This window comes from Melozone crissalis, unplaced genomic scaffold (genome assembly GCF_028551555.1).
Source record: "Melozone crissalis strain CALT ecotype California unplaced genomic scaffold, PUWL_Pcris_2 ptg000002l_1, whole genome shotgun sequence".
In the NCBI taxonomy this organism is placed as follows: Eukaryota; Metazoa; Chordata; class Aves; order Passeriformes; family Passerellidae; genus Melozone; species Melozone crissalis.
In genome coordinates this window covers 14,043,774-14,056,428 of record NW_026535780.1, presented here as the reverse complement: position 1 = coordinate 14,056,428, position 12,655 = coordinate 14,043,774, and the positions used below count along the sequence as shown (strand labels likewise).

General features: G+C 33.4%; 1 protein-coding gene across 4 annotated transcripts in view; it reads left to right on the top strand.

The window, feature by feature from the left end:
• CSMD3 (CUB and Sushi multiple domains 3) overlaps positions 1-12,655 on the top strand; it is a 586,421-nt gene that overhangs the window by 182,495 nt on the left and 391,271 nt on the right. For all 4 annotated transcript variants that reach the window (XM_054290025.1, XM_054289307.1, XM_054288554.1 and 1 more), the window contains exon 5: positions 2,684-2,891. In XM_054290025.1, coding sequence (XP_054146000.1) covers positions 2,684-2,891 — 208 coding nt within the window. The remainder of the gene's footprint in view (positions 1-2,683; positions 2,892-12,655) is intronic.

Here is a 12,655-nt window from a genome sequence, read left to right as displayed (position 1 = left end):
CACACACTGGGTTTCCCCATCCTGCTGCTTTAGCCACCAAGTATACTGTGAGCAAAGACAATCCCATGAAAGGGCTTGTCTTTTCCCATGGAAAAAGAGGGTTAGGCACTTAAGTATTTTTGAGGACTCCTACCTTGGTAGTTTGTTAGAGGTAATTCAGAAAGTTACAGAAAGTCAGGGAAGGAGATTGTTGTGAATCCATACCAAAATTACAGCAAAGATTATCTTTCCTCTCTTCCTTGTTCACATCTCCTTACTGGGCTTGTTGCACATTGATGAAGATCAGCCACTGTTACTCTTTATAAATGTTCCCGCACCAGTTATTCTTTTATTTGCAACATTTCATAGCTGACATCTAAGAAATTATGCTGCTTCAATTGTGATAGAAATAGGGGTGCTAACAGCAGGTTGCACAAAATAACAATTACTACATCTTCTTTTATTTGTCAGGGTCTTGTACACTATGAAGTTAGTGGTAGAACTCCTGTCAACAGTGTTTGTCAATTTACTTGAAAATTAAATCTTTTTTTACACTGTCTTCACAACTTAAGGCACCAAACATTTGCATGGGCATAATGCTTTTCAGTCTTCTCACAGATGGGAGCTTTTACCTATGGGGATCTGATCATAAGACTTGAACCAAGCAAATTATATTGCAGGCAGAGGAAAATAAAATCACAGTACAGTAATTCTGTTATTTATTGTTTTAATGCTTGCAATACACCAAGATGAGTGTGCTTTTAGTTATATGTGCAACACTTAAATGTAGATTATATTAATTGTATTTGTAGCAAATTTGCTACATGAATCAGAATAAAAAACATGATTTTTTGTTTGGGCCATTTTGCTGATGGCAGCAAAATCACACTTTGGAAAAATTCCTAAACAGCTGTGGCTCAGAATAAACCGCACACTCATTGGCATTGTTTATATTTTTAAACAGTGCCACACTAATTTTTTAAGTTTTGGTATGTTATAGCAACATTGTTAGTAAACAGTTTGTTGTATTTCTCAGAACTAAGATAGGTTTCTCTATAATTAATAAGTGAAAAGCAGAACATGGATTCTGCAATACAGTAGGAAAGTTTGCTATTGTAAATTAGCAATTTAAAATTATTTTTCTGAATGTCTGTAATGCAGGAAAACATTATTTTTTTTTTTATTCCTTTCACAGTATGGGGACAGAACCTGTGATGTGATGAGGTTTCTCAGTTTTATTATATTTAGTGGATTCAAAGTGCTTTGCCTAATTATTAGGAATAAATTTAAAATATGTTTTTACTTTGTGTTGTTTTGTTTTGTTTTGTTTTTTTTTAATCTGGCCATGGCATAATTTAGCAGAATTTTTGAAAGAGAAAATCTGGTATTTTAAATTTGTAAACTGCTGTAAGAAAGAGTCATGAATTTTTTTCTTTCTGTTAGAAGTGAGCCATTATGTGTGTCAGAATTCTTTAAACTTTTATTCCGTGATCCTATACTCCTTAAAGTTGTTTAGTTTGTTTTTTCCTGTCCTTATCATTCATTTTTCATCAATATTGACTGGATTTTCAGACTCTGAGGCAAATTTTATTCATACTAGCACTCTAATTGAGCAGAAACTACCTTCAAATATGCTCCAAACATTTGGGTAATAAACTGAATAAGTAATGCAATATGGTATTTCCATTCAAGTTATTTGAAAGATATTTCCATTTTTGAAAGACAAAGCACTAAATTTACAATTAATTTTATTAGCTCAGAGAAATAATTTTAACATAAGATCCTTAAAATAATTTTTGAGTTATTAGGCATATGTATACTATTAACAAAGAAGCTACAGAACACCAATAATTTGAGACTTGTTTCATCATAGAACAAGTTCTTTTAGAAGTGATTTTGTGGATATCCAATGTTTGCCTGGTATATCCAGTCTAAGATCACGTGCTAAAAAAACAGAGTAATTTGGGTTTCAGAACGCTGTTAAAAAAAAAAAAATCATTGTGATAATTGATCAAATAGTTCACAGTTTCATATGACATGAAAAATGTATTTCTATGGTAAAATTGCAAATATTTCATCTATTAAAACTTATTACACTGATGTAAACATCTCAATTGTGAAAGCATCTCGCATCTGACATTAAGAAATTACTCATGAATGGCTTTGGTTTGAAAATTGATCAGCTGTGTGAAAATGTGAAAATGATTTCTCAAGAATAAACCTTATTACTAGATACTCACTAAAATAAAGTATGACAATAAAATTGGTATATAATGTGTAAGATTTTCATGCTTCTTTTCTCAGTATAATGCGGCTGCTGCACTTCATGTGTCAGACTGTTTATGATAGGGATTAAGCTTGAGTTGATTAATTAAAGCATTTTTGGTTAAAGCAAAATAAGAAATAGTGACATTTTTGCATGCTATTGTAAATTTAAACAATGCTAATCAAAATTTATACTTATTAATAAATAGTAGATTATAAAAATATGTGCTGGCACAAGTATAATAATCCTTAAGTAATTAGTAACTTGAAGCAATTACATTTTAGCACCTTAATTTTGGAGCAGAATTCCAAGTCAAGCATGTAAAACTTTTTTAAGCAATTGTTCACCTAAACAGTAATGAATTTCTATTCTCAGCAAGAAAGTATACATTTTTAAGGGGTGATTTTAATTGTTTTGATTTTTTTTGTTTTTTTACAGCTGAGGATGCTTGTGGAGGAACTATGAGAGGATCAAGTGGAATCATCTCAAGCCCCAACTTTCCTAATGAATATCATAATAATGCAGATTGCACATGGACAATTGTGGCAGAGCCTGGTGATACTATCTCACTCATATTTACAGATTTCCAAATGGAAGAAAAATATGATTATTTGGAAATAGAAGGATCTGAACCACCTACAATAGGGTAAGTCAAATATTGCAACTTTAATGTGATAAAAAAGATGACAAAATGTGAAAATACATCTTTTTGTGAATGTGTAGTCTTGCTAAAAAAACCCCTTCACATTAATAATTGTGACCATGGCATAAATGTTGATATTCCAATTGCAGCTGTAAAATGTTTTTTAAATATATTGTGAAGATGTAGCATCAAGATGAAGGGCACTGTAGACTCATTTACCTAATTGTGTCTAACCATTTAACCATTATTATAGGGAAAATGTATATATTTAGAAACAGACTGGAATGGACTGTTGCACTCGTAAGGATTGGTGAAGCCTTCACAGAGTTTCATAATGTCAGAAAGAGAATGGCGTGGAGGCTTTCAGCACAGAGCTAGGGGGAATTAGCATTGGCCACACCTGTTGGTCATGGGCTGTTTCTGGAGGAGCTTCTGTACAGAGAACTGTATGCATGGTCTCTAAATAATGTGAGTATGGTTGGTGATACACTTTACCAAGAAATATCTATCCTGATCTGTGAGACCAAACACCCTTAGCTGAATAGTTGCAGTACTTTTTGGAGCTGGTTTTACCACAAATAGAGCACCTTTAATGAGAGTTTATGACGGCTTTTTTGTTTGTTGACTTAGCAGTAGGAACAATATTTTTGCTAGTCTGACTTCTTCAATTCTTAATCTCAGTGTAGATGTGTTATGTAGGTGTTGTACCACAAGCACAACAAATAAAATAGTAAATAACTTCTTTCAAGATCAGATTCCATTAAATAGGAAAAATAAATTTTATACATTAAATATAAATTCTGTGGCTTTCTGGTCTGGTAGTTTTATGGTAACAGCATCACGCTACTCAAGAAACATGTCAATATGACAAATCCTTTTGTTTATTTTATTGGTTTAAATAAGCTGTAGATTCACAGAAAAGGAGTTGTATACAAGCCCATAAATCACAGTTATGGTCTCCAGTACAATTTTGATCTCTTAACTGACTCATGAAGCTTTCTGGAGGTTCTGTATGACAGAAGCATGCAAACAATAGGTGATATAAGTGGCTGGCTAGATACATTAAGGTCAGTCGAGTGTGGTTTCCTTCATATCAGTGTAAAGCCCCTCCAAATGTAACAGAGACCAAACAAAATGGGTTTGATTTTATAATAAGGAAAAATCTAAAATTAGATAATTATATTGTTTTAAAAGCATCAGATTAGGTTTCTGTAAGTGTTGCTTATAAGTAATATATTTTTGCTGCTTCAGAATGTAATAAAAGTCTAAGATTTAGCAAAACTCAAATTTTCTAATTTGAGTTAATTTATACTGCCACCTACATAGTTAATTACCTGTATTAAGTATAATTGCCATTGAGTTTTTCAAGCTCTTAAACTGAAATCTTTTAACTAGCTGTCAGCTAAAATAAATTTTAAACAATAATTTATAATAATTAGTGAGGTAACACCAATGACATACAGATATGAATCACTTGAATAGCTAAATATGCATTAGATTTTTCTTAAATGTGTTTTATTTATTCATTTATGAGCTACAAACAATTATTTCATTTTTTGTTCTATAAATACAAGGCTGTATTCAAATGATATAATAAGATTACTTTATATATGGAAATTCCCATTATATGTTTGCAAAACATGAAAATTTACAATGCTAATTTAATAATTGCTCATGTAGAGAAACAGACTGAGAGCATATTCTTTTTTTAGCTTGTCATTTATATTCCCTAAATAGGACTGATGTGTTCAATTACAGAAAAGTATCCCCCCCCATATGTTGGGAAAAACAGCTTTGGAAAGCTTAATTAACAGCAATTTGTTAATCAGATTTACAGTGGTAATACTATATATGCCCTTAGACTATAGTTAATCTAAAACTAAATGCAGGTTTCTTTATCTTTCATTCTGTAAAAAAATATTTACCTAATTTTCAAAATTACTAAAAACTTACTTGTTGATCTGGATAATGAGAATTATAAAAATTTCTTAGAAAATTTGGTTCATTATATGACTGTTACACCTATTGATTTAAAAGAACCCCTCAAACTTTTCTTCTGAACATCTGCTGTGTAAAAAAATATTTCTACTTTTTATTTCTAACTGAAATAAAGAACCAGATTGTGCATCAAGTGGATAGGCTGGTGCTATCCATAAGACAAGACTTGGAATTCTTTATGAAGTGCTAACTCTCTATAGTTTTGTAGTCAGTTGTTATAATATTGCAGTTTTGGCAGCCTTCTCTCTCAAGAAAATCTTGATAGGCCATTTTCATTTAAATAGTAGTAAAAAGTTATGTAGGTGCCCTTCAGAGTTCTTGTTGTCATGTTGCTTATTCTAACATTTGCCAGCTTGAGTTGAATAATAGCATTTCTTAAATTTTGGAAGTGAAACTGAAGGAAAATTATTTATTTGAGGAAATTATTTTACCTATTTTTTTCAGTAAAATAAAAAAATGAAAGTTAGTAAGATCTAGTGAAATGTTCCTTTTTGTCTACCAAAAACTAGGCTGTGCCAAACCAATACACAAGTTGACAGCTGTTCTTCCTCCATATTTGGAGGGCTTGGTTGTTAATTAGCATTTCCTGACCCTAAATTCCATTTTACTAGTGCTGTGAAAGAACACAATGGCAAACAGAACCTGTAATAAATATTAGTGAAGAATACACTAACTAGTGGTAATAAAAGTGAGGGTGAGCAGGCAGATAATATCTGTTATGGAAAAGGTATTTTCTGGTTTTTTTTTGTTTTTTTTTTTGTGTGTGGAAAATGCAGCTATCCATGGTAGATAGATATATGGTCACTTTTATTGCCAGTTTGGTTGCAATAAAAATTAGCCCTAAGGAGGCATTTAAAAATTAAGTGTACTGTCACAACAATTAATCTTCAACAGACACAAGCATTAATAAAACAGATTCTCAATCAGAGCTTTTTACCAAAGTGATTATTTTATTTATCCAGTGCCAGAACAGGTTAGAGTTATTTTCAGTTAATGTACTTGGTTAAATAATGCTCATATCAAAGGCTACAGAGGAAAACCTCTACCTGACATAAACGTGGCAGCACAGGGATGAAAATCACATCTCAATAGTACAAGTACCAATGAAAGTAACAATATGTTGAAGGAAAAAAACCAAAACAGACAAGACAAGAAGCAGAGGTTCTCATAAGAAGAGATTAAAATAGGAGGGAAAAAAATCCCACCTAAGGCCCAGCATTTATTTTCTTAAAAAATCACTTCAAATTAGAAAGTAACAAGTATACCAATCTCTGTTTTAGTAATGAACACTGTTGACACTGCTTTAGATAATTATTACTGTTTTCTCACTTATGCAAAGTTTTTAAATCTGTGTTTAATGCTAAGAGGAAGGACTCAGGAAGGTAAGGTTTATGAGTAATATGATTTTAATAAGTATGCTAAAAGTGCCAGATGAAAAAGTTTGTAATCTGATAACAGTTGGGTTTATATTTAAATAATAACACTAAAATTGATGCTGCTTATCACAGGAAAAATTATTTCAGAGGAATGTCATGGCTGTAGCCAAATAGGTAGAAAATTTTATTCAATTAATAGTGCAAGCAAAGTGCAGTCAGAAAAACCTCCTGTAATTATCAGTGTTTGTTTACTGATAGTGAATAGAATAAATTTTACTGGATTTAATTGCAAAAACAAAATAAAACAAACAAACAAAAAACACATATTAAAAAAAAACAAACAAAAGAAAACCCAAAAAACCGATAAAAAATGTCACTGCAAAAATCAGCCAAGTTTTGGAGTGCCTAAATCCTTTTCTTCTAAAAGAGGGAACAGAAGGTAAGAGAGATAATGCTTTACTGTGGAACAGAGAGAGCAGAAAATCATGAATAGGAGGAATACCAATGCTAAAAATATTATCTGGTTTGAGCCTTTGATAATCCATCCATTGTTTGTTATCATTTTTATCTTTTTCGGAAGGACTGAGAACAAAAATGAAGTTCTTTACTTTCTTGGAAACAAAAGCTTTCCATAGAAGCGAGGTATTTCTGTCCTTTGCTATTTACTTCTGTAATTTAATTTTTTTCTTGGTGATTCAGCATTTCACCTGTGGCATTTCCATGAGGTTATTTGGAACCCTCCTAAAAGCATTCTGTAATGCGTAGGGTTCAGGCACAATGACAGTTTAAGAGGGGAATTTGTTAAGTGACTGTGGAGGTTAATGACAGGTTCTTCATTGTTCTATTGTGTGATTCTATCTGGCAATCATCATCTGAAAAGGACTTTGAAACTGGCTTTACATCTGGTACTCTCAAATTCTTACTGAAACATGAGAAAGATGTGAATGTAAGAGAGAATAAGATATCAAATCGTATGCTTAACGGTAGAGGCAGAGGCTTTTCTTGTGCTATTTTCTACACTTGTTCTTGTTTGTTTCTGAAGAAATAGAAGGCCCTTCCATAGTGAGTACCCTGTTTCATTGGGGTTTTCTGCATTAATTTCTCAGGTTTCAGGTCAAAGTGCAGTGACAAACGTGCCTCAAACTTTGCAGCCAGAATAGACACATATAAACATGAGTTACATGACGAAAATCTGATGAAAATCTGTAACTCCAGGGTAGACACCTTGCAGTCTATGCTTTTTTAAAAAGTTGCTTTGTGGCATTTCAATTTAGTGCTTAGTAAAATGAGAATGTGATTCCTAGAAATTGTCATATCCATGGAAATAGAAATAAACCAAGCGGTAAATCTAGAGTTTAACTCTGGAATTCAATATGTTATGTATGTGTCCACATAACCAGCTTGTAAGGAAACACAAGACAGAATGACCAAATTTTATAAGTAGGATAGTTGTGCATGGAAGGAACTCAGAAGCTGACTTGTCCAATCTACTGCTGAAAGCAGGCTCAGCTTTTACGTAAGGCAAGGTTACCCAGGCCTTTATCACAACATGGAGTCTAAATAACCTATGCGTACAACCTTCTTAATTTCCTGACTGTCCTCATGGGAGGAAAAGCTTTTCCATTTTTTTTCCAAATTTAGAAACCATTGTTTTCACTCAGAAACAAAACACAAGAATTTATTATGACCAATTATCCATTTGAGGTCCAAACATCTCCTGAGTTCTCTTTCTTCCTTATGGGTAGGCAGTGGTATGGCCTTTCTCCTGAGCAGGCTGGCTGATATGGCCAATCCTACCTCATGGGGTTGAAGATCTTCCTTCGTCAGGCTCAAGTTGTGCCATTCATCTCACAAGGATATGTACAGGAGCAGAGATTTTATTTGTCCTGTCTTCCTCTAGAATGCTAAATGCTAAATCTTATCTGGCACGTGCGATTTATAACTACATAGTGGAGTCAAGCCTCAGTGAGAAAACTATCTGTTAAATTCCAGTGTGTATTTGCATCAGACAAGTCAGGTGCAGGCACGGAATCCCCTTGGCTCACTGTGGTACAAACGAACAATTTACATGGCCACTGTGATGCTGCTTTTGAAAAAATTGTGTCCCCACTTCTATTTCTGACTCATCCCCTACCTGGTGTTGGCTCAGACATTTACCCAGTCACAAAGGAACTGCACCAGGAAGTGATAGAAGTTAAAATCAAGCTTTTTTTTCCCATGTTAGTGAGCAGGAAACACAAGAGTTGAAGAGAACAACAAGGCACATAGGGAGGGGAATATGGTTTCTTCGAGCAATAGAACAACTTTATTGTCAAATAAAGCCTGATCTGTTGTCTTCTCAGGTACTTGTATATTGAATAATGGTACCTATGCAAAGATCTACTTTTTTTCCCCCTCTTTTGCAGTGGGTGCAGAAACTTCAGAGTTATTTTATTTCCTTTATATTTTTTATACTGTATCCTTAATTTAATTAATTCTTGTGATGATATGAAATATTTTATTTTGATTAATGTACACAATGTCAGGAAAGACAGTATTTGGTTGTTGCTTTTGCAAAAGGTGGTTAAAAGCACTTCTTTTGAGGAATCTTTTCTGAAGCTGCTCCTAATTTCTTACACTTCCTATGTTCAGGAGCATTGCAAAAGGAAACATTTGTAAACCTTCTCTGAAGCCCCACGTTTTCATTATTCTGATAGTACTTTTTAATATGCATGAAGTTATTCTCATCTGGAGTCAGATATTCAGCAGTTATCAAGTAAGCAGTTATACATTGGTATATTCTTCTCAACAGAGATAGGATTATATTATTTCACAAAGTCTTATCAACATTCAGAGGCAATTTGTAAAATAGTTCTCTTGAATCTTTACATGCAAGAACAGTACTCTGGTATTCCCACATTCCTCTTAGACAAAGACTACTGCTTTTGTGCTTCCATGGGTCACTTTAATCCTCCTTTGATGAAACAGATAAGAGTGCTTCCAATGCGGTTTATTTGTAACTGCATTGTAGAAACCAGGTAAATAATGGTCTAGTCCTGGGGGATTTTGCTAATGAAGACTTAAAAAGTGTAACAAAAAGAAAGAAAAGTCGAAGAAAATAGAAAATTGGAAGTCTCTTACAGCAGATTTGGGGAATAAAATAGGGGTAGGAAGATGGGTTGATGATTTAACGGGGAGCACTTTCAGCGTGCTTACTGCAGTGGAATACTGCACTGGTTTTGATGTGGTCATTCACTACAGTCTCAGGATGACAATTGTTGGAGTAGTAAGGGAGACATTGCTCTTGTCTTGGCTGAAACATCAGTGACTGAACTCGTAAGTAAGTTTTATGCTGCGTGAGCTGTATGGTGGGGGAAGGTAAGGGAAAAGGCAGGGAAAAAAACATCACAACCAACCCAAACCCCAAAGAACAACTAAGTTGAAAAATGTATAATTGTTTCATTCCAGAGTAATTAAAACTTCACGTTTTCTTCTCATATGTTCTGAGTCTTTGTCACGTTTACTTTAGTCGGCAACATAAGTAGCATGTTGTGGAAGAACAGTGATCCCTAAAGAGATAATCCCAAATCACTCTCATTCCTACATTCTAAATTTAAAATTTTAGTATGTTTTGTATGCTGAGTAAACTACATGCATTCATAATTTCAACTTTTATGTCTCAGGCAACAATAGCTAAAAGTACAATATTTTGAATACATGAATGAAATCCTTTAAATTAATAAATTCTGACAAGATAAAATGTTATTTATATGGGCCCTACAGGCTAATCATAACTTCACAAACTAATGCTTCTTTTTGTGATTGTCCATCTGTTTTGCCTGTAAATATCACATTAGGATATGTAGGGTGTAAATTCATTTGTAAAATAAACCAGTGACTAAACCAAACAATTAAGCATCTTTTGAATCTGCTAATCTGCAATTCCATTATATTAAGGTCAAACTAGTGTCAGAACAATTTTTTTATAATTACTTGCCAGTGATGCAGGTGTCTAGTGACAACCCACAACTTTCTGGCCGTGACCTAACAATCAGTAAAAAATCAAAATAAACCAGTTATGTGCATTTACTGTATGTTTATTTCTTCTGCATACAGTAGGTCATGCAAAATTTGACTCTTAAGGTAGTCATGCATTGGAATAGGTTGTCCAGGGAGGATCTTAAACACCAAGCTGGTGTTTAAGAGTTGTTTGATCTGGCACTGGGTGATATAATTTGGTGGTTTAGGGACTAGAGTGGTAGTGCTGGGTTGATGGTTGGTCTTGATGATCTTAAAGGTCTCCCAACCTTAATAATTCTCTGATTAAGTGATTTCACCTGACATTATCTAATGTTTAATCATAATAAATGATAAGATGCCAACTATACTTTCAATGGCAGCTTTATTTGGTTGTTTTGTGAGGCTTTTTCATCATCAGCTACTTTTCTATCTTCTACTAAAAAGTTTATTAATCAAGATCTATCCCGATTAAGTGAACTCCATTCTTCTTTCTTTGCTAAATAGACTTTTTGGATATTTCTGTAAGTAAGGATATTTGGATATTTCATAAGTAAGTTGTTGGCAGCTTCACATCTCTCCACCAACCTTTTTGGTATCCAGAATAGTGTCTTTGAACCTGCAGAAAAATTACTTACTGCATAGTGCATACTCTTTCTTCCTGAAGCATATAACACAGGTGTTGACATCTTTCATGTGGATATATTGCACTGCTGCAGAAATTCTTTTCCCCATTATTTTTTGTCAGAGGACAAACTTAAACCATCATCTCTATTTTCTGAGCAAGAATGTGCTGTCCTGAATGTCCTAAGGGAAGTTAAAGGTAAGGTGAAGGACTGTTTGTATAAGGCTTATTTTCTGTTTAGTAACTGACACTATGCCTTTCAAGAAAAAGAATCAAAACTATTCTGAACTGAAGCTTCCAACTTTTTACCTAACTTTCCAATCCTAATTAACTTATAGAATATGAGATTCAATCCCAAAATGCATGCATGTTTGCTTGTTTGTACTTTGGTTATTTTTGAGGTACATGTTTTCCAGAGTTAATTACAAAAGGGGAATTCTATAATAAGGTGGAATTAAGGAATTGCTACAGTGTTGAATGGAATTTAAAGCAGAGTTCAGCTCCTATGGGAGAGAAATGAGGGATGATTATGAGAGAGGCAAAGGCTAACAGTCATTAGAGTATTATTTTTTCATTTAGCTTTGAATTACAATGAATCTAATAGCAAGACCTTCCACCAACTTTTAATGGATTTAAACTAGGTAGCTGAAAGCTACATTTTTACTGAAAATTTCACTAACTATGAAGCCACAGCTTTGCTAGATAGACTGGAAATTATTTTTATTACTGTACTCTTAAGCATCAGGCATATAAAGACATAAATTAGAGTGTTATAGAAATGTTGCCATTCCATCTGGTTTTGGTGATTTTGAACAGAGGTTCCCCAAAACTGTGAAGCAGAGCAGTACATTTTATTATTCGTCTCTATAAAGATTCCACAGAAATCATAAATTGTTAAACTTGTAATTTCAAGTATGTGTTGCTGTTTAAAAGTAATGCAGCTTGGTCTGAATAAAAGTCTAATCTATTTAATATGACTTTTCCTCTTAGTTTGTGCAAAGGTTGCTACGCATGCACAGAAAGGGTAAACATGAACCTGGTGGTTTCAATAGCCTACCTCAGTTTACACAGCAGAATCCAGATACTTTGCAAAATATCTTGTATTCCTGGTCTCTGATTTTCCTTTGGGTTCACCTGGAAATATGGGGCATAGATTTCAACTTCAGTGGCTCAGAATTCATGGTACGAGTATCTGTTGTGGTGCTCAGATTGAAAACCACTCGATACAAGCAACTGGTTCATTCAAGAGAATATATATACATGCTTTCCCATTAAAAAAAAAATAGGGACAAACACTGTGAACTGAAGTTTGCAACTCAACCTGAGAAAAATCAGAGTTTGGAGTAAGATGCCATTGGTGACAACAGTACTCAGACAGATAAATAATTGGTATTTTTTTGGTGCTAAATAAGATGGACAAAAAAGAAGGTACTGTATACCTATTTGTCCTGAATACCTATTTGTCTGCATTGATCTAAGCAAAATAAAAATATTTCCCTTTGTATTATATTTTAATATATATCCGAATTTAAAAGAAAAAAAAAGAAAGTAAAAGACTAGTGCTGCCAACACTGAATGCTGAAGTAGAAGAGCAAGGCATTCTTTGTATTCTGAAACACTGAAAAAAATAGCTACATGTAAAAGACTGTTTGATGAAAAGAAGGATTTAATTTATCTAGAAACTGGTTGAAAGAGCAGAGTGGCATTATATAGGCATATGAAGATATTTATTTTTTATGGGAAAAAAGTATTTGTCTAAAAATATGAAAGAT